Source organism: Zosterops lateralis, assembly GCF_965231275.1.
Source record: "Zosterops lateralis genome assembly, chromosome: 5".
Taxonomy (NCBI): Eukaryota; Metazoa; Chordata; class Aves; order Passeriformes; family Zosteropidae; genus Zosterops; species Zosterops lateralis.
The window spans coordinates 25,034,558-25,056,871 of NC_139766.1; the positions used below are offsets into that span (position 1 = coordinate 25,034,558).

The 22,314-nt window shown below is 37.1% G+C and overlaps 1 protein-coding gene across 2 annotated transcripts; it reads left to right on the forward strand.

The window, feature by feature from the left end:
* The first annotated feature begins 1,816 nt into the window (after positions 1 to 1,816).
* On the forward strand, positions 1,817 to 21,383 carry GUF1 (GTP binding elongation factor GUF1). 2 transcript variants are annotated; one of them, XM_083861241.1, is made up of 17 exons: positions 1,817 to 1,975; positions 3,161 to 3,272; positions 4,178 to 4,326; positions 4,513 to 4,593; positions 6,135 to 6,212; positions 7,025 to 7,108; positions 7,545 to 7,609; positions 9,238 to 9,441; positions 10,892 to 11,031; positions 12,215 to 12,338; positions 12,718 to 12,850; positions 14,213 to 14,356; positions 15,327 to 15,460; positions 16,943 to 17,044; positions 19,032 to 19,151; positions 20,017 to 20,053; positions 21,055 to 21,383. In XM_083861241.1, the coding sequence occupies exons 1-17, from the start codon at positions 1,832 to 1,834 to the stop codon at positions 21,190 to 21,192; spliced, it is 1,989 nt and encodes a 662-aa protein (XP_083717367.1). In that variant the 5' UTR covers positions 1,817 to 1,831; the 3' UTR covers positions 21,193 to 21,383. The 2 variants fall into 2 exon arrangements, with proteins under 2 accessions (XP_083717367.1, XP_083717368.1); XM_083861242.1 differs by lacking the exons at positions 1,817 to 1,975; positions 3,161 to 3,272; positions 4,178 to 4,326; ... (2 more) ...; positions 7,025 to 7,108; positions 7,545 to 7,609 and adding an exon at positions 9,784 to 9,929 and having other exon boundaries at positions 9,333 to 9,441; positions 21,055 to 21,379.
* Positions 21,384 to 22,314: the final 931 nt, after the last annotated feature.

Consider the following 22,314-nt stretch of genomic DNA (forward strand, 5'->3'; position numbering starts at 1 on the left):
ACTGAAAAGTGAAAATAAAGACAGATGACAGTAATTCTTACTGTGCTCTATCCTGGCTCATGATGGACCTCCAATATGTACTTCTAGTTAATATATTTTGCTCATATGATCAGGAGTCATGCTTGAAATGCAGCTCTGTTCCTGCTTTTCTTCATTTCTCTCAGAACTCTAAAACACATGGACCTGCAAATAGCTTTACATTAGGGACTGCTGTCGCTCTGCATGGACCAGCAGTCACTCCACAGATATTCACTCAATGACAAATGGACAAGAACAAGTTCCAGGATGAAGGTGCAGCACATGAGCTCATTCAGTTACTCCAGCACAGCTCCTTGAATCCAGCCAGTTGAGTGTGCATGTGGTGCATGCACACTAAAGTGTAGATATGGACTGCAGGTGCAACCTATTTTGTTTGAATTATGCTTTTTCCGTTATTTTTGAACTGCGTGATTTTGCATTTCCCTACATGTCCTGCTAGTGTGACTATGTGGTTTAGCTACCGCTGCTGCTGCTCTTCTGGAATTGCTGAAATATGACATCTATATAAATTGCTCAATGCAAGAGAGTGCTCTCTCTTTAATACAGTATATAAAGCATATTAGTTTAATTCCTCCTAATAGAGCACTTTCCTAGATTTTTTGATGTTCATGTACCTTAGGACAGTAAAGACAATTATCCCTTTAGGAATGACAGGATTGCTATGTGTTTGTGTTCTCTGCTATTGCACACAGCTAAGTCAATACCTACAGTGCAACAAACTTTATCTGTGTGTAGCAGGGACAATGTTTTTTCTCCAAATACAACTGCTATACTCATACACCTGCTCTGGATCATTGCTTTGGATTCTTGGTTCCTGTTGCATTCATTCACCATCAAGGACATACTTCTTCTCTACACATTTTCATGAGTTTGCCAAAGGATTCTCTTTGTCCATTACTACCCAAATTCCATGGGATCAGCTCAGCAGTGAACTACGTCAGCAAATTCATTACTGCACAATCCCAAGTCATTTTAAATGGAACTCATACTGTCTGCACTACCCATCACTTTTATGCAGCCGTTTGAGAGCAAACCCTTCTTACTTAAAAAGGAGTATGAATTTCATGCTGATGTCCCAAAATTAAACCTCCTTTAAATGATTTTACCCTCAAAGTTTACTGTCTTCCTTTATTTGGCACATGTCTAGATTGTAAATCTGATTAAATGTTTGCAGTTTTCTTAGCTAAGTGCTCTGCTGGCATTTCTGAAATATTTAACATAGCTACAGCTGAAATCTTATTTCGGTTGAGCAAAAGAGAAAGGAGCCAGTATATGTAAACAGAACATCCTTGCCCGCATGTTTCCGCAGGTCCGGGAAACCTTAATGCAAAAATGTCAAGAAAAAAAAAACAAACAGAGGAACACGCGGCCACTAATAAACACCAAACCAGGAAAGATACAAGCTAGAAAAGTATCTGAAAAACCCGCAAAGGCTGTGATGAAAAGGAATACACGAAAAACGTATCTGAGAATACCACATTCGTCTGCTTCTAGAATTTACCAAAGCACAGCTGTGAGGGCCACAGCAGCCCTATGCCAGCAGAGCGGCGGGCAGGCCGTGCAGCAGACCCCTCTGCAAGGCCAGGCCAGCAGCACTTGGCGGCCCCGCAGCGCTTCCGCCGCGTCACGGCGCGGCCGCCGCCTCCTTCCCTTCCCTTCGCCCCGCTTCCCTTCCGGGGCGCTGTGCCCGCTCTGTGCGGCGTGCCCGGCCTGCCCGAGGGCAGCGGGGCATGGCGGGCTGGGTTGGGCTGAGCTGAGCAGGGCTGAGCTGGGCTGAGCAGCTGCCAGCGGCATGGGCATGGCCCTGTCCGGCAGGGCGGCGCTGCGCTGGGGGGCACGGCTGCCCGGCCCTGGCCCCTGCCCCTGGGCCGCCCCGCTCTGCCGTCCGGCCGGGCGGCCCGCGCCGAGCCAGCGGCCCTACAGCGCCCGCGGCAAGGTGAGTCCGGCCCTGCCCCCGGGCCCTGCCCCCGGGCCCTGCCCCCGGGCCCTGCCCCCGGGCCCTGCCCCCGGGCCCTGCCCCGGCCCCGGCCCCTGCCCCGGGCCCTGCCCCTGGGCCTCGCCGGGCAGCCCTCGCTGCCGTCCGGGAGTGGGAGGGGACTCGTTACTCCTGGTAGAATTGCCTTGCCGAGTTTCGGGCTTGACGTGTTTCAGTGATCTCAGTTCTAGGAGAGGTTAACAAAGCTTGGAGAGGGGATGTGCTGTGAGTAGTGGACACAAAGAATGCAGAATTCACGGGCCAGAAGGGTATCTGACAGAACTCCCAGGATAAGGAAGGAACTAACAAAGGCAACTCAGCAAGTGTGCTGAAATCGGCTCTAGCTGAGTAAAAAGATAATTCTGGCAGGGCAAAAAGGTAATTCTGGCAGGGCGAGATCACGACCACAGACCCCAGCAACCCACCGACTCAAGAGAAAAATTCCGTGCTGGCTAACTAGCATGAGACGTGAGGGAATCATTCAACCAATAGAGTACTAGTTAAAAGACAACTATGCAACTTTTAGGCAGGGGATATTAATGCCTTTGTTTGCTAAAATGTGTAAATAGTATAAAGTTATGATAGTTGTTTACTGGCTTTGCAGATTTTCCACTAAGTGTCCCTTTCTGCACAGAACTGTAAATAAATAAAATACTTTGACTTTTTTGTGTGGATTGGCTTCTTGCACACTCTAGCATCCTTTTCCACTGCCTGCTTTCTCCTTATGATAGCTGAGTCTCTAGGTAATGGCTCTGTATCCACATCATGCTTGTGAAGAATTATGTCATTAATGCCCCCCTGTATCCAGTTCTCTTAATCCCTAAGTCTAGTAGTTTCACAAATGTGAAACTGTAGAACAAAGTTTTCCAGCTCCCTATACACATAGTAAGAACCTAGTACCTTTCACACACTTTCCAGCATAGTTCATGATTGTTTAGTGATAAAAAATGTGTCTTATGTCTATATGGCTAAAGTGAAATAGTGACATTTTAAGCAATGGTGACAATTCAAATTTTTATATCACTGTTCAACCTGTGCTTCTTTTGGAGAAAAATTATTAAAATAATAAATTTTTTTTAAAGGTCAGGTCATATGGTACATAGAGACTGCAACCTTGATTTATGAAAAGAAATTTCTGTTTTTCAGGAAAAATTAGATATGTCGACATATCCTGTTGAAAGCATTAGAAACTTCAGTATTATAGCTCATGTAGATCATGGCAAAAGTACACTAGCAGACAGATTGCTGGAAATTACAGGTAAGCGTTCTCATTTTATACTACCTTTCCTTGACATGGAAGGTGGCATCTAAAGTTTCTATACCTTTAATTATTACTAAAATTTCTAATATTTTTTGCTCTTTTAGTGTTACTTGTGCTTTTAGGTTCTCAGTTGTGTAGTGTTACAGATATATGGGCTTTGTGGTTGAGATCTGCCTATGCATAGACATAGGGAAGTAGGCATAATTAATTTAAAGAAATACATACTTTGGAAAGAGACTGAAAAGGAGTTTACTGCATTGTTCAAGCTGTCATTCCAATCAGTCATCCATTAAATCAGTACATGGCAAGTTTATGATCTTTACTGCCAGTGGTTAAAGTGGACTGAAGGGGTGGGACTGTCATGACCTGGGAGTTCTGGACTCTCATTTAAGGATGAGTGAAACAAAACTGAGGAGAGAAACTTCTGATCAAAGTTATTTTTTATGATTACCTCCCATGAATCACTATGAGCATTTTTGCCTGATGCCTGTGACAGAATGGAATTTTGAATTCAGATCTGTTGCTCTATGCTAATGCTCATCTGGCGCTCGAGATTGGATATAGAGCTGTGGGCTGCTCCTCTCCAGTGATAGGAGGGGAAATTTCCTTAAGTATCACAATTATTTACAGTTCAAGGGAATTTTTGCTTCTTCTTAATCTCTTAGATGATGTTTTTTATCCTGCTTATTCAGGATAGGATTTTATATAACTTTATCGTGTAAACTTTATTTGACAAATGTAAAGAATTGATGCACAGTTTTGTTTTTGGTTGAAAATCTTACTTTAGCTTAATTGTATGGGAAAGCTTAATTAGCTCTTGGTTAGCTCTTGGTTAATGGCATTTTCAAGATTTATGTAGTAAATTAGTTAATAAAGTGCTTTTTTTTTTTCTTTTTTTGTAGGAACAATTTCTAAAACTGACCATAATAAACAAGTGCTGGATAAACTACAAGTGGAACGTGAAAGAGGAATTACAGTTAAAGCCCAATCTGCATCTCTCTTTTACAATCATGAAGGCATTAACTATCTCTTAAATCTTATTGACACACCTGTAAGTTAAATATAAACAATTCTGAATGTCTTTATAGTTAAAAGTAGGAGATTTCTGGCTTCTTGTGGTTATTCAATTCCTCTTTTATAAGAATGTGAACATATACACAAATGAAAACATAGTACAGAAATCTTTGCAAAAGACTCTAGAAATACTTGAAATTGCAAACATTTGTTTTCTCCACAGGGCCATGTAGATTTCAGCTATGAAGTATCACGGTCACTATCTGCCTGTCAAGGTGTCATACTTGTAGTAGATGCAAATGAGGTATCGTACTTAATTCTTGTTTTCTCTCTAGTATTTTAGTATTTCCTTAAGCTAGAGGGAAACTAGGTGGTGGGTTTTTTTCAGTTTTTCCACTAATGTCTTTGCTTCTGGTCTGTCTCCATAGAAGTATTAGGTTGCAGAAAAAGAGTAATGGGAGTTTAAAAAATATCTAGAGACAGATACCAGAGTTCCATGACATAGCAATAACAGCACAGAATCTATTAGTGAAGAATCAGACCCTATTTTTTAGGGAGTATGAATTCTGCAAATGGCAGCCTGGTGGACTTCTAGCTATTGTACTGACACTCATTTGAGTATCTTCACTTAACAGACTAGAATATGAGGATTATTAAATCGTGATTTTAAAGGTGGGCACATTATCATCAAAATACTTTGTGAGAATTTTTTCTATGGCATACTTATGATTGTATTGTACAAGGGTCAAATGAGTGCTACTGTTTCCCTTGTTATATCAAAAAAACCCAAACCAAACTAAGTAACTTTTAGTGATGATGAACATTTGCTCCTTCTTAGCTTGAGGGACAAGTGGACTTCCTAAGTAAGCCTCAGTAATAAATATGTTTCCTAAATGTACTGGGGTTTGGTGGTTTTTTTGTTGTAGCTTTTATGTCACATTTAAATATTACGTGATCACTTGGTAGTCTGTATTAGTCCTTCAGTCAGAATGCTTACAAACTCAATATTCTCATTATAATTTTTTTAATAAATATTCTTTGCTGCTACTTTATATTGCCAAAAATGTTAGGTCTGTATATTTGTAGTGACTATCCCCATATAAATAATCTTCCACTTGATCTGTTCTGACCAAAGGCAAGACAAGAAGTAGCTTCTGTTTTCCCCTCCTCTAACTCCCCTATGTCCATTTCTGCCCTCTCTGATCTAGTTGTGATATTACTGCTTTATAGTCTCGTTCATTAGCATCTTTATCTCTTTGTTTTCCCCTGTTTGGTACTTGGATCTGGAAAGGAATCTTTCTTTCTTCTAATCAGAGCTATTGGTTTTGCCATCCTTTTGGAAGAAATGTAAGGAACAAAATTTCTAATTTGTTTTCTTTTATAAAAATGACTGTATGGTAAGTTGAAGGTACGTTCCTGCTCTGTGGAGTAACTATAGTCTTATCACCATCTTTTTCTTTGTCAGAGTCCATTTGTAAGCAGTTTATTGGGAACTAAAAAGTCTGTTATTTATTTTGAATAGCCACAATCATAGAATGCAGAAAAATATGTACTTGGCGCATAATGTGAGCATACTGTGTTACCTATAAATAATTCCATGAAAGTGGTCACAGATACAATATTTTTGCTTTGTTTCATTATTTTCAAATTACAAGAAATTATAATTAGGAAAGCTATTTCCTTTCTTAGCAGTTGCATATAATCAATCACCTTTTATTTATCTGTCTCCTAAATAAAAGAGTTGATAGAATAGCAAAAATCATATAGTATGCCTAAAAATACTCCCTAAAACTACACCAAAACTGAGGAGGTTTCTGTGTTAAACTTTATAATGTTATTTTCTAGGGTATTCAGGCTCAGACAGTGGCAAACTTCTATCTTGCCTTTGAAGCACAGCTTTCAATAATTCCTGTCATAAATAAGGTAATAAAGGTTTTGGCGTTTTCTGTTAAATCATTGGGTTGTTTAAATGTGTATAGGGCTGATCAGAAATGTAGCCTCAAAGAGAAGTATATAACAAAGAGAGTTATTTGTTATAATATTTATAGGATTTAGATATAACATTACTAGAATGTAATAGGAATTTTCTGTATTTGCTGTCTGTGTAAAATTTTTCAGTAACTGCTGTGAATTTTTTTATTTCATGACATTTAGGTATTTAAAAAATGTAACACTTAAGGACAGGCTTATTGGTGAACTTTGCAGTGCTGGATTTATGGTTGGAATTGGTGATGTTAAAAGTTCATTAATATTGAGAAAATGGTATGAATAGGACTCAATATTTAAAAAGCAGATTCTTAGTTTTAAATGAAATTCAAGTGTTATTTTCTGTACAATTTTGAGGGCTATGTTATTGGAATCACAAGATTAATTACTAGTCAGTTTATGTTCATTGCTTTTTGTAGATTTATATTGTACTTAATATGTGATCCTATAAACAGTGTAGGTAGCACGTAATGATTTCAAATTACTTTGTAAACTAAAGATTTTTACCAACTCTTGGACAAAGGTGTTTTCCCTAATGAAACAAGCCAAAACTAGACTGGTTGCAGAGGGGATCCTTCCTGAAGTCAAGGGAGAAAGACTTTATAAAATGAATGTTGATTTTTTCCTAAAGATGGAGAGTATTTACTCATGAACACATAAAGGTTCTCTGTTGTACTTTTGAAAGCTACAGTACTGGATGATGTGGGAGATGGGATTGTTTGTATATTTAGCAGTTTGTTGTTTTACAGATTGACTTGAAAAATGCAAACCCTGAAAGAGTTGAAAAACAAATTGAGAAGCTGTTTGATATACCTAGAGACGAATGTATAAGGGTAAGTTCTCTAAGTGTTGTAACATGGGTGATAATATAACTTTGTAACTAATTAATTACATATGCATGTTGTAAATTAAGAGCGTGCTATCTGTCTGCCTGTTCTTGTCTGACATAAGAATTTCTTTAAAGTTTTTCTCCTGTAAGAGTGGAGAAAATAACTTCCAGCTAAAAATTCTAGTATTTTTTAGGGAATGGAATACAAGATTTTAAATTACTTCTCACTGTCAATCCATGAATAGTTTTCGTTTCTATCATAAAAATAATTGCCACTCACAAAAGAAAAAACAGTATTTCTTAGTAATAGAATTCTAGAGTGTCCTTTTGAGTGCTTTTATGGGTAGTAGTATCTGTGGCCACCCAAACTGTCCAAGTAAACATGACACTAATTAATAAGTGTAAGACGTCTTACAAAATTGTTGTTGGATTTGTTTTAGATTTCTGCTAAACAAGGAACAAATGTTGAAAAAGTTCTTCAAAGGGTCATTGAGAAGATCCCATCGTAAGTCTGTATTTAATGATGTATCTAATTAATCTTATAAAGTAATTAGAAAACCATGAGTTGCATTGATATGGTATTGGCAGTAGTTCTACACTTGATACACATCTGATTTAGAGAAAATACTTTATAGAGAGATGTAGGAGAAACAGAAGGAAAATAGTGACTTGCACTTAAACAGGAGAGCTGAATGGGTCACAAATGGGGCTGAAAAGCAGAGGTTTTCTTGACCTCTGTCTTTACCAGCACTGTTGGGCTTTAGGCCTGGGGAGCAGAAATGCAGGTTGATGCACAGACCCACTGTCAGCAAAGAAGGAGTTGGTATGTAAACTATTAGAGGAGCCTGACTCATACACGTGCATGGGCCCTGATAGTGTCCACCTGAGGATTGTAGGAGAGCTGGCTGTGTCTGGTCAGAGCTGCTTTTTGTAAACTTTGGGAAGTCATGGAGATCAGGGGACATCTCAGAAGACTGGAAGAATGCAAATGTCCAGTTTACAAGAAGAGTTTAAAGGATCCAGGAATTTATAGGCCCATCTGTCTTACCACAGTCCCTGGAAATAGTATGGAGCAAATCCTCCTGGGGGCTGTCACAAATCGGATGATTGGGAAAAGCGAGCAGGGGTTCGCCAAGGGCGTATTGTGCTTGACAAACCTGATCACCTTCTACAGCAGAGTGACCTGCTGTGTAATGTGCATGGTGGGCACTGGCTGCCTGGATTTCTCTCTACCTGGATGTTTAAGGTTTTTGATAAGGTTTCTTACAGACTCTTGGAGAAACCACTGTGTTATAGTCTGGAGTGTTGTGGATGGGGAAACAGTGACAGGCTGTACCCAGAGGGTGGCGGTAAATAGCTCCTTTTCAGACTGGCCACAGGTAGGGTCTGCTGGGGTTCAACATTGGGCTCAGTGCTGTTTTCATATCATCATAAGTGATCTGGAAGTTGGGATGTGTACCCTGGTGAAGTCTGCCCAGTGATACCAAATTGAGAGGGGAAGTAGACATTTAAGAAAGGGGGCAGGAAATGTAGAAATGGACCTGGAGGTTTTTGTGAACAAAGTCAATATGAGTGAGCACTGTGCTGCAGCAGCAAAGAAGGACAACAGCATGCTGGGTTGCCTCAACAAGGACATCACCAGCAGAGATGAAGTCATTATTCCACCCTACACAGTGGATCAGTTCACACCTGGAATACTGTGTTCAGTTTTGGTTCCTGCTATGGAGAATATGTGGACAGGCTGAAGAGGGTCCACAGAGCTGATTGAAAGACTGGGCAGCCTGCCCTTTGAGGAAAGGCTGAGAAAAATGGACTTGTTCAGCCTTGAGAAAAGAAGGCTTAAGGGAGACCTTTTGCCATGTTCTGGTATTTAAACAGTAGCTACAAAGAGCCATTGGAATAATCTCCCCAGGAAAGTGGTGGATTCCCTGTCATTGGACACTGATTTGTTTGGGCTGGGCCATCTTGTTAAGCCTGTGTTTTTGCCAAAAAAAGTTGGATCAGGTGATACTAAAAATCTCCTCTAACCTTATATGATTGTGTGGAAGTGTTTGGGGTAGGTTTTCTTGCTCATTCAATATTGAATGAAAACACACTGCATAATACCTTGTTTTAATTTTTTTTTGGTGACAGACCCCAATGCAATACTGCTGATCCATTGAAAGCCTTAGTATTTGACTCTACCTTTGACCACTACCGAGGTGTCATAGCTAACATTGCGCTCTTTGGTGGAGAGATTGCAAAAGGACAGAAAATTGTGTCTGCACACACAAAGAAAAGATATGAAGTTAATGAAGTTGGAATTCTGACTCCAAATGAACAGCCAACACATAAGCTGTAAGTAAAAACTTCTTACAGTGGAACAAATCATTTACTGGGGTAAACTACAATATCCTGCATTTCTGTTTGATTTGTGCTTTGAGAGGTAAAGACTGGAAGATGTCTAGGTTTTTGTTCTTGTTCTTTGGTGGTGGATTTTTTATAAATATTATTTGCAATTTAATGCTCTGTGTGATTTTTTACTTTGGGTACGCTGAGGCAGAAAGTTTTAGGGAGTGTCTTTTGGGCATTGCTGTGGGAGGAATCCATTGTCTTCTGTAGTACATGGAACAGCTGGACAGCTAGGTGTCTAAAGGCTAGTGTTCGATATTCTTATTTAGCTGTCCAATTTATTTCTAGGAACTGCCATGTTTGAGAGTTGAAGGGAATGGGGCTTCATCTTAGTAATTGCTGCAGCATATTTTGAGGGTGGAAAACTTAAAAACCATGAATGCAACAGCTTCCAGAAAATGGCTTCTCAATGGCAGCAGTGGGAAGAAAATCAGGTACTTAGAATTAGTGGAGAAGTTTTACTGGTTTGCATCCAAATACATATTGATTTAATTTATTGGAGCATTCTCAGGTTACATGACTGTGTCTGGTGGGTTGAACCCAGCTGGCAACTCAGTCAGCCTCTGCTCACTCCCCTAGCAGGATGAGAATTTAGGAGGTACTTGTGGATTGAGATAGAGACAGTTTAATAAATGAAGGAGGAAAAAAAGGAAATAAAAACAAGTGATGCAAAGACAGTCCATTATTCACCACCTCCCACAAGAAGACTGATGTCCTGCTAGTCTACAAGTAAAAGCTACCTTGGAAAGACTGCACTTCTTTTTTATTGCTGAGCATGACATTCTGTGGTATGGAACGCCCTTTTGGCCAGTTTGGCTGTGTCACCTCCCAGTCTCTTGCCTACCCCCAGTCTTCTTGCTTGCAGGGGCACAGTGAGAAACCGAGAGGGCCTGTTCAGCAATACCTAAACATTGGTATATTATCAACACTTGTTTTAGTCACAGTTCCAAAACACAGCTGCATGCAGGGCCGCTTTGAAGAAAGTTACTCCATCCCAGCCAAAACCAGCACACTGTGCTTTAGTCAGTATTTACTATGTATCCCCTCTTATTAGCATAATGTGCTGATGGAAAGTGCTGGCAGCTGGGAACTGTTCTGGTTTCTTTGTCTTAGGAGATTCTCAGGAGTCTAGCTCCAGCTTTTAAACTGGGAGCAACACAGTGTTCAAAATTCAGGATCAGGAACAATGTACTGTTCAGCTGTAACAGAAAAAGGACGAGTTGAAACTGTTCACAACTCAGAGGTGAAACAACTTAAATCTCACTTCTGGACTTTGGATGTGGGCTTTTAAGGGGGTGATTTACTTGAATGTCTGGTTGGACTAAATCAAGTAGGAAAATAGTAGAAATACTGCTAATGCCAACAATCATGTCCATATAATAACAATTTTATTTAGCTATGCAGGGCAGGTGGGGTACCTGATTGCTGGAATGAAAGAAGTAACGGAAGCCCAAATAGGAGACACACTGTTTTTGTATAAACAGCCAGTGGAGCCTTTGCCTGGCTTTAAGTCAGCGAAGCCAATGGTTTTTGCAGGTGAGGAGTAAATCAATATAAAGTGGAGTTAATTTTTCCCAGTGACAAGAGTAAGAGCTGTTAGAGCTGGTAAGAGATGACATGTATATTAAGAGTTGGGAGGATTAGAATTTTAGCTGAGGTGCATCACTTACGTAAATTTGTGTGTTTTTCCTCTGACTTGACAGGATTAGTAATAAATGCTGACTGGTTTTATATGAATACAAAACAACCATGTATTTTTGCCTGTGATTATTGTTTCTAATGCCAGTAAACTCTTAATACCTGTAAAAGAAGGGTTGAAATAAAAATAAAAAAAAAAGGAGGGAATTCTTTGTCTTGATAATCAGGTTTCTGTAATTATTGTATTGGTTTTTCTTCTTTTAAAACTTAGCAGCTGTTTAATTTTTGTTAAACATGGTAAACTGCCAGAGCTAATACTCAGAACGATCCTGTAAAATATTTGACTTTTTGAGCTTGAATAATTCCATTGAGCTGTTGCCACTAGCTTCAGTAACTACTACAAATGCTATAAAAGGTGGCTTTAGAAAAAAAATTCTGTAAATAATTTTCTAGACTTGTGCAGCAGTGTGTAAAACTCACTTCAGCTGTCTCATGGAGACTAGGCAGTCTCTCATGAGTGTTGAAAAGTGTAATCTTGTAAATAATGTTTTTGTGTGCCTGTGTGTTGCTTCTTGATGTAAAATGACATTTTCTGAACATACAAGGATATGAAAAGTGGTAGAGTAGAATCTGTTTCAGGCAGTAGTTATACAAACATATGTTTTTATTAATTTCAAAAGAATAGAGAAATATTTGCTACTTTGAAATGATGCTTTTTATTTTTCACTCACTCTTAGCTTTGAGGGAACATCTCAGTGAAGTCTATACATTTACACTGCAAAACAGTGGTTATGCTCAACTGTGAATCTTCTGCAAATGTGAAGGATTAGATGAGTGCAGTGATCCTACCATTATGGTTTAGATGTTAATTCTGAGGTAATCTGAAACATTTTTATGTTTTGACTTTTTCTTTGAGGAATAAAGAATCCCCAGGTTGTTTTTCACATTTAAAACCAGATGGAGCAGAAAGTAACTATTCCGATTTTATTACTTTCTTAACTGTTAGTGGTGTATTTGAAAGCCAGGTACACAGTAGCTAAAGCTCTCTGACACATCACTTCTATTTAATATATTTTGACAGGAATGTATCCTATAGATCAAACAGAATATAATAATCTCAAAAGTGCTTTGGAAAGGCTGACATTGAATGACTCCAGTGTAACTGTTCATCGTGACAGTAGCCTTGCCTTAGGAGCTGGATGGAGGTGAGGTTTTTGTGCTGCTTTCATTTTTGAAACTGTTCATAAATTGAGAATGCATGTTTAAGTAAACTGAAGGTAGAATTAAACTTAATTCAGAGTTAGGAGCTGTAATTCAAATTAATGATAGATAAAGATCGAAAGCATTTGATTTTCTTACATTCTTTGCATAGAGAATGAAAATTTTTGCAATTATTAGTTTTTGCTCTCCAAGACTCATAGTATTCAATTTATTAATCCCAAGGATTATTTGGTCTCTTGGAGGTTGTTTGCTCTGCCTGATATTGCCATACTAGCACTGTAAACATGCTGGAGGGTGAAAAAGACCACTGTGAAATTCCAGGGATACACAGATACTTTTACTGACAGGGTATTTATTTTACAGATTGGGTTTCCTTGGTCTTCTACACATGGAAGTCTTTAATCAACGTTTGGAGCAAGAGTATAACATGTCTGTTATTTTGACTGCACCTACAGTTCCATATAAAGCTGTTCTTTCCTCAGCAAAGTTGATAAAGGTATGTTAAATTAATTTAAAATTATATAAATAGCAGTTTAAAAGCCTCCTATAATAAACATCAAGATGTCTTTTTAAATGTAGGCTAGTACTGTATTTTATAGAAAGCATTAGAAACATCAGTATATTACTTAAATAGTTTTAATTTTTTAAGGATGCTAACTGTCCTTTCCCCTTTCATTTCAAGTACTCTCTTTTTATGTCTTACACTTTTCCTTAAAAATGGGAGTATAGGACAAATATCTTGCTGTATTCTTTTAAGTGCTTACTGACTGGACTGTGTTAAAAGCAGATGAAATAATCTTCCAAGTTTTATCAGTCAGAAAACACAAATGTTTCTAAGAATAGCTTGCAATGATACTGTAGATTGGCAGGGGCTGGTGAAAGAAAGTGAGATTTTTTGATCACAATTAAACAGGCATGTGCAAACTTCATTAAACTGAGTGCAAGTAGAATTACTGTGTTTGAGTTCTAGAGAGAGGAGATAGACTTAGAACACCTGATGACAGAGGAGGCTGCAAGCTGACTGGCTGATTATTCTGTAAAATTCTAAAAACTTGTATTAGAAACGTTGTTGTACTTGCAAGGTGCGAGGCATGGACCTGTTATCTCTCTGGTTGTTTGGTTTCTTAGTCAGGCAGAATAGCAGCTATGAATGAAGTAGTTAACACCTTTGGTGTGTAAGTGATTCTGGACTGTTGATGTGGGATTCTTTTCAAACAATGCTGGACGTTGGGTCCCTGTCAGTGGAAATGATGTAATCACTTGCTTTGGAGGAGAGGGAAGTTGCATTTATGCAATAAGCAGCATAACGAAAGGTAACTCTAGCCCTTATTGGGATGTTGGACTGGAATAAGTAGGTAATGAGAGCACTTAAACAGGAGTTAAGAACTTCATTTCTAAATCCACTTCAGCATGTGAGGGAGCCTGAACCCAAAGTTCTACTTAGAGAAGAAAGTCCTCACCACTTCTCTAAAGTATTTAGAGCTGGTCTTCTCTTGAAGCTGTGTAATACTAACTTAGAGGATCAGGATGAAGTAAGAAGGAAAGTCCTCAGTTTACAGGGGAGAGAGAGACCTGGAAAGATGGATAGAAAGGTCTTTTGTATTTCTACAATTTCCCAAGTAAAAAGCTAATTTCTGTATAATGATATTTAAGGATATGCTGATAAGGGATTTCTGTATGTGTTACAGAAATCTTTTCTAAAATCATCCCTGTTTGAAACTTTGGTTGCATAATGCACCAATGTTTTCAGGCAATTGAAACATTTTTTCACATTTTTTCAATACTGTATTTGTCTTATTTGCTGTTCACTTTACTTACTTCTAAAATTACAATATCTGGTTTATTTGTTTGTTTTCAGGAGTATGGAAAAGACCAGATTACTATTATCAACCCTGCTCAGTTTCCTGATAAACTTTCAGTATCAGAATATTTGGAGCCAACTGTTCTTGGTACTATTGTAACACCTCCTGAATATATTGGGAAAATAATTACCTTGTGTCAGGTTGGTTTTAGTTTTAATTTTTTTTTTAAATTTAGTTTTAATTTTGTCTTTTGCATTTTTAAACTCTTCATCTCATACTAAAAGTGATTACACTAGATAGTATGATAATAGATATTAGTACTTAAATAGTATCTTTGAAGTAATTATTTAATACTTTTGAAAGCAAAAATTGTTTTTAACCTTTTATTTGTAAAATTCTGTACTACAGAATCCATATATTGAAAGTTAATGATGAAACTCAGTGACAACAAAGTGCTTGATCTGTACTAGACTAATTCATAGCTAGTTTTGTTCTCCTGAACGAATGGAGTCTGCAGCAGGGGAGTAAAATATATTGGGTTTTTAGAAGTATATTCATGGAAATAAAACTTCTGCCAACACTTCTGACTAAGTGTCCATGTATTTTTTTTTAGTTCTACACTGAAAGTAAATTTAGGATAGTGATGGCCAAATATATTTGCCTAACTGTATTTGGAATAATTCTAATTGAAAATGTTTTAACTGCCATGCATGTTGTGTTTATATTTTTTCTTCGCAATATTTTTCTTAGCTTATAACATTTCAAAATGCATGCATAACACAGAGCAGTACTTGTATGTTAATACAGTGAAGAATAAAATTATTAAAAATAATTCCTAAAATAACATTTAAGAACACGGTCTGGGAGGAAAGAAGATGAGCCTGCAAGATGTGCTGTGGCAACGGTAAGCAGAAGCTGTCAAGGATTTCAGAACTTCAGCATTTAGAGAGGAAAGGCTTGAATTGTATGTCTAGTTAAGTTATAACCACTTCATTTGTTACAGTTTGTGCTGCAGTTTGTCCTGGGACTTCAAACTACCAGTGAGAAAGTTACTTTGGGGCTTAAATACAGGAATTCTCTTGTGTAGCTTGATTGCTGTTCATTTTAATTTGCTTTGTAATTTTTTCTAGAAAATTTCAAAGGAAACTGAAACAATTTTCATTTGTCTAGGATCGTCGGGCAGTCCAGAAGGATATGTTGTACATTGATGAAAACAGGGTTATGCTAAAATACCTCTTTCCACTGAATGAAATTGTGGTGGATTTTTATGATGCTCTTAAGTCTCTGTCTTCTGGCTATGCAAGGTAACTACCTCCCCTGTTCCCCCTTCTCCTCCCCGCACCCTGGACCCTGAAGAGGGTTGGCATGGTGAAAAAAGGCCTGAGGAACAGCTGTGGAAGGGCATGAGTGAAGAATATTTCTTTCTGCTGCAAATCTAGTCTCTCTTCACCTTGAATGGATTAGATTCACTGTGAAAACGGATGGAAGTAAGTCTGAAAAACAGGAAAAGTGTGTTACTACTTAATAATCCTTGCCTTTGGCAATGTGTGTATTTTTTAAGGGCACCCTCTGGAGTGGCACTGGCTCATCTATATGAGTAAGACCTAAATGGTCTGTCATTGTCTGAAGTGGCACTGTGCATTTTTTTTCAAAAGGAATCACTGCAACTGTGCTGCTTATGAACTGTCTCTTGGTGGAAAAAGGAAAATAACCACATTGATTATTTAAAGCTAGTAAAAACAATGTGGTATTTAAAACAAACAGTACTTACTTTACATACATGCTTCATTATGTGAGAAAAGAAAATCATGTGTATTTTGAGACAAAATTTTCTGTTGTGGGTGGCTGCTGTGAATCCAGAGTCTAGTACACTGCTCAGATGTTTGTGAAGAGCCTTTGTGAGTTTAATGGAAGGGAAAATGTTGCATGGCAATGAGCTTGTGCCCCAGGAGGCTCAATAGCTCTTCACAAACCTGGTTTGTGAACTAAACTCTTTAATACAGCTTGTGTATGTAGTGCACTCAGTAACCATATTTCTGTTACATGGATCCATTCCCACATCTGTGGTTATTAAGCTAACTAAGATAGAAGTACTTTGAAATAATCTGATTTTTCCGTCCCCTCCTCTGGTATTTCAGATTTGACCCAATTACAGTGATATTGATGATCCTCCACAATTATAGTTACACACAAGATCAATCTATTGCTTTCTCTATCTAATCTATCATCTATCTATTGCATACATCACCTCTGCATCTCTTGCATTTTAAGAATTTTTGCAAACTAACACACAGACAGCAAGTCCCACAGCTACCAAAGAAGAAATCTGGTTTGGAAACTAAATGAAAAACTTAGTTGTCAGAGACAGTGATAATAGGGGTCACCTAAAAAGTTTGTCAAATGAGAGGGTGAGAAGAAGACAGTCCTGGATTAGTGTTTGATTCCTGTGACATACAGGACATTGACTGTTCAAAAGCTATGTTGAAGGGTTCTTTAAGACTGCATTAAGCATGCAGATTTCTAATTGCTCACTAGGTTGGAAAGACATCCTCGAAGTCAAGATGACATCTTCCTGCATTGGAGGGGACATTATGTGCAGTATATTTCTAGTCTGAAGATGTACTGAGAAACTATTAAAAACAGTACTCCCATTTTATTTAAAAGTTCAAGTGTTTTATTAAGAAATGTGTCTATAAAATTTATGGAACAAATAATGCAAAATATAATTTATACAATATTGTGACTAATTTTTTGAATTGGTTGTATTTTTTTTTTTTTTTTTTTAGTTTTGATTATGAAGATGCAGGTTACCAGTCAGCAGACCTAATCAAAATGGATATTCTTCTAAATGGAAATCCAGTTGAAGAACTGGCAACTATCATACACAAGTAGGTTGATTGGATTCCTTATTCAAAAGGAATAAGACTTCTTATTATTAGTCAATGAAAACATCTTCTATTAATAGGACTTGATGATCTTAAGGTCTTTTCTGACCTAAATGATTATATGACTCTAAATGACTCTAGGTATATATGTTACTCTTAATGTAGCAAATGTGTATGAGTATTGAAGATTTTTCCATATGACCACCTTCATTACCATTGAAAGAAGCATTTTGTAGTATGAAAATTAGGAAATATGTACCTTAATTAATAGTAATTTTTCACTACCCTTTCTCAGCTTAAGTACTGATTATCATATTTTTGTGGAAAATGTAGGGCAGAGAGAAAGAAATGCAGAATGCCAATCTTCTAAAGGGCTGGAAAAACTTACGTATGGACCAATCTAGGAGATGCCAGATGCATAATTTCTGGTGCTTTACACTGACAAAAAATGGTTTTGTTCTCCCAGTAATTCCTGTTCCATAGAAGTTTGTTGTTACCTTGTTTGGGGACAGAGTACCAGGAGAATGTAAATATTTACTGAATGCAATTACCTCAGAATTTTTTTGCATCATCTAAAATGCTTCAATTTCTATGAGTATCTCAGGCATTAGAGGTGAGAATAATGCCTTTCCTGTTTCCAGCCTGTCCCCTATCTTCTCACAAAGTTTTTACAAGGCTCCCTTCTGTAACTTCAGCATCCCTTTCCAGTAATCCAGATAAACTTTTGTGGGTTTTTTGGTTTTCCTTCTTAAAATACTATTTTTTTTGTTGCTAAATATTTGTTAATTTACATAACTGCAATCTTGAAATCCTTGGAATTCTGTAACTCCAGAAGGCTGATATAGGACAATAAACCCCTTGCCTCGTTGAGAAGGATTATGGGGCTGAAGGGGAGTAACTGCTTTGCACACAATGGCCAGTTAACGCATTTCTCATAAGCATGAAGTGTTTAGTAATCTACCTGCATCTCCTACTCTGAAAGGATGCAAAATGGAGTGGGCCACCTTGCACGAGTTAGTTATTGCTTTAATGTATTTTTTTTGGATCAATTTAGTCCAGACCCTGAACTGTTAAACTCACTAAAACTAACAACTTTTCTTTTGGCTTTAGATTTCAGCTGTTTTGGTTTTTTTTTTAATTTGTAGTTCTATTCATACATTCTGCTCTTGCTGCAGGTGTTCTCAGTCTTACCACTGTAAAAACTGTATCTGTAATAATTATGCTGAATTTATAGAGAAAGCATTACAGAGATTACTGTAAGCTCAGTATTAAGATAGTCATCATTTGTTCTTACTGTACAAGTAAATATATATACCTCTTAAAACTGTTAACACTCAATGAACATGACTTAAGTACTTAATGTTTCAACTGTTTGCTCTATACACGTAGCAAGGAGTCACATTGTCCCTACCTGAAAATGCGTGTTGATAAAAAAAAAAAAAAAAAGTGTGGTAAATATGGTTATTTTTATAGAGAACAGACCCATTCTAATGGCTTATAAAAGTATTTGTTAGTAGCTCCTTTTATACCTTTTGTTGTTTTCTCTTTCCAAAACCTGAAGCATATGCAGATGCTGAATATAGTTGGATAATGTTTATTAGCAGATGACAAGAGTATGTTAATTTTTTTTTCTTGTGATATAAAACCAGACTTTGAAAGCATTCTATAATATGTTTATTTTGACTGCGTGGGCCTCTGATCACTGAAAATTCTCCTTGACCTAGTTTAAATTTCACTTGAAGCTGTGGCAGTATTCAAAATGTCTTCAGTGTGATGGATTATCAGGGTGGTTTTTATAAATACTTTATATGATGTTATATACTGAGGTTAATACAGTCTTACCACCTGTTAGTATGAAACAGGTGACATTCAGAGATCACTTATTAGATGTAAAATTTTATCTGATCAGCTTATCTTCTGAGTTAGGAAGAGGAAAACCTCTACTAAGATCTATGGATATATTTTTAATGCTGCTGACCTTTTTTTTCAGTGATAAAGCTTATGCTGCTGGTAAACTCCTGTGTGAACGTTTAAAAGAGACTATTCCCAGACAGTTGTTTGAAATAGCCATCCAGGCTGCCATTGGCAAGAAAATCATTGCAAGAGAAACGTAAGTGAAGCCCTTCTATTCCTCTTCTTCTTTTTATGATATGTAAAATACAGACTTGCAAAGTCTTACCTGTTTTTATACATTACAGGACTTTGATTTTGCTATAAAGTTGTATTTGTCTTATATATGCTACTTGGAAGAAAAAAACCACATTTGAGCAGTGACTATTGACTAAACATTTTGAATTAAATTTATAAAAAGAATTTGTATTTTTATTTTAGACTGCTTGTAGTCAGAGTTGCACTTAGTAGATAAAGTGTAACTTGCAACACCCATGTGTCCACTTCCTCTTTGGCAGTGAAAAAAGTTTGTTACTACTGAAAAAAAGTAGCTATTTGTGGAATATTTTCTTGTGAGAGTCAGCAAAAAAATGACTGATTTCTGCTGTTCCAAAGGAAATATGTTGCAGTTGAACACAAAATCATTTACCTAACATATGCTTCTTTAAAGAAAACCATTTCCTTGATGTTGTGTTTCTCATCACATTTTTCTGTTGCTGTTTAAATAGGATTTAAATTGTGGTAAAATAATTAAAGGTCAGAATTCAGGCAGAGGTGCTGTAAGAATTTGTTTATAGATGTATATACACATGGATGTAACACTTCCTGTGAGGCACAGCAGAAATTCCAGTTAAAAAGGCAAGACTGCGATTTCTTTATGTACATATTATACACCCTAAAGAATGTTTCTAGAATTGAAAACTGTGAATTACATCTTCTATTTAAAACTTCATCTTTTGTATACAAAACCCCAAAATATTACAATGCTAAAGCATCTTACAAAACTAGTAGAAACAACTCAAGTACTTAGCTTCACATACAGATGTTCTAATATTGTAAGGTGTATGTGTTATTTTATTTTGCAGGCTGAAAGCTTACAGAAAAAATGTTGTGGCAAAATGCGTAGGTATTTTTTTTTCTTTTCTTTATGTTTCTGACATTTGTAAACCTTAGAGTCCTGCTAAGATGATAGGCTCATCTCTTCCTAGAAACCCAGCAAAGATGTATTCTGCTTGTGCTCCTAAATGTCTGTGGAATTTTAACAGATACTTTTAAGCTTTTGTTTTAAAATCCAGCTCTTGTAACCTCTTGCTGCAGCTTGTAGAGTGGATCAGATACGTAATGGCTTTTTCAGTCACACACTTTGAGTGTGTCTGTTCATCCCCTCATCATTTTCTAATAGCTGTAGACACACAGTAAATGTGTGTGTGCACAGGCATATAGGTAACTTCATGTTTCTAAATTGGTTTTCAGATGATAGAAGAAAATATAAATGTTTCTTTAGAGACTTAATTATGATTAGACTTCTCCTTAGGTTTTCAGTAATACATTGTGATAAAGCTTTAAATGTGCAATAGTTGACTATGGACAAGACTCAACAAAGCTGTTGGAAAATTGTGATGCCTCTTACTTAGCTTGGATTTAACTCTCTGAAGTGAACATATTGGAAAATATTAAACAAGTGTCCCTTTCTCACAACTGCAATAGAATTCTTCTGCTAAGCACAGCTGTTGGATGGTGTTTGTTCAACACTGTTACAAGGGTTTACTTCATTTTTCTAGATGTAAGCACCTAATACTAGTTCAAGATGCCTCAGTGTATCATCTGAGCTGGCATCCTGCTGCTAATCCAAGAGCATTTGGATCTAATGTGTTGTCTGGTGTCGGCCAGGCTTACAGGAATGTATGTATTCAGGTGACAGGGTTCAACAGTCACTTGTCCAAATTTATGTGCTTATTTGCTTTAAGCCAAACTATTTGGAGTATAAAATAATCTTTTTGTCAAAATATAACCACCCTTTCTGACTATTTTTAAACCGTTGAGTTTTGTGTGGTTGCAATGTACTGTAGCTGCAGTTGTAGTTCAGGCTTCAAGCTTAGTATTGTTTTGGGTTTTTTTTACAGTATGGTGGAGACATTACAAGAAGAATGAAGCTTTTAAAAAGACAAGCAGAAGGCAAGAGGTTGATGAGAAAAATTGGCAACGTTGAGGTTCCAAGAGATGCCTTTATACGAGTTCTGAAGAGAGAAACTGACAAATAGAGATCACTGACATCTGATCATTCAGATCATGTCAGCTTTTTGCAGACAATAGCCGAGTGAGCTAATACTTGATTTATCACTGTGAGAGGGAACGTACTTGACTTCAAATGGTATGAATTTAGTATGTGGCAGAGGATGAACTGGAAGGACTTAAAAATGTACATATATTTGTAGATTATTATGAAAATAAAGTTGGACTGCATCTAAAAATTCACACTGTATTGTTTTTCATTTTATTCTACTGTTTTCATACTTTTAACACTTTAAATTAACATAACTTTGGGGGTATTTTGCTTACTAAGTCTCTGTATGAGAGGAACCATATGGAAAAAGGTTATAAAAATAATTTAAAGGTATGTATAGACAAACAATACTGTGTTGGTTTGGTTTTTTTTTTTATTTTAAAGTTTAAACTGTTGGCACAAAAGTAGCAAGCTGTTTCCTGTTTTACTTTCTCTAAAGCTGCTGTTGTCAGGAAATTGTGATGCTAGGAAACCACATCAGACAAAAAACTCAAAACTTTATTTATTTACCACACAGTTGAAGTGTGCAAATTTACCATTACTTCATCCTAGCTATGCTCATCTCCATGGAAATGGTAAGTTTTAATATATTAAAATACAGGATCTGTAACCTTCACTAGTAAGACCAATTCAGGCCTTAAAAAAATTATTTAACATGAAGGTTTGGTTACAGCATATCTTGGTGTAGTTGGTGAAGTTTTATTTATATTGTTTACATACTAAAGCTTCTCAGTGTGTCCCCAGTTCAATGCTGCAGTGTAGTGTGCATAACGTAAGGTGTTACTGTTGGAAGTACACACAAAGCAATTATAAACATAAGCTAATGACCCTACTATATACTGTATTTACAGCTGTTTACCCACCTCCAAAAGCTTTTGAGCTGCATTAATTTTTTTGATCTTCAGGGACTAGTTTCACTCTTCACAGATCTTAATATATTGTTATTAAATATATTTTAGAGAACAAACTGCTAGTCATGCCTACTGAAGTAGTCAATCACCAGGAAAGTCTGCCCTCAAATTTAGGCTTGTACCTACACTTTAATCACAAGAATATTGTTTCAACAGAATTCTCTATTTTGCCATGTGAAGGATGATGA

Excerpts from the sequence above, each read along its gene's own strand:
- GUF1 (XM_083861241.1), top strand. The coding sequence starts at position 1,832 with ATGGGCATGGCCCTGTCCGGCAGGGCGGCGCTGCGCTGGGGGGCACGG. Across the intron at positions 3,273-4,177 it reads CAGATTGCTGGAAATTACAG|GAACAATTTCTAAAACTGAC; the intron begins GTAAGCGTTCTC and ends CTTTTTTTGTAG. Across the intron at positions 6,213-7,024 it reads TAATTCCTGTCATAAATAAG|ATTGACTTGAAAAATGCAAA; the intron begins GTAATAAAGGTT and ends GTTGTTTTACAG.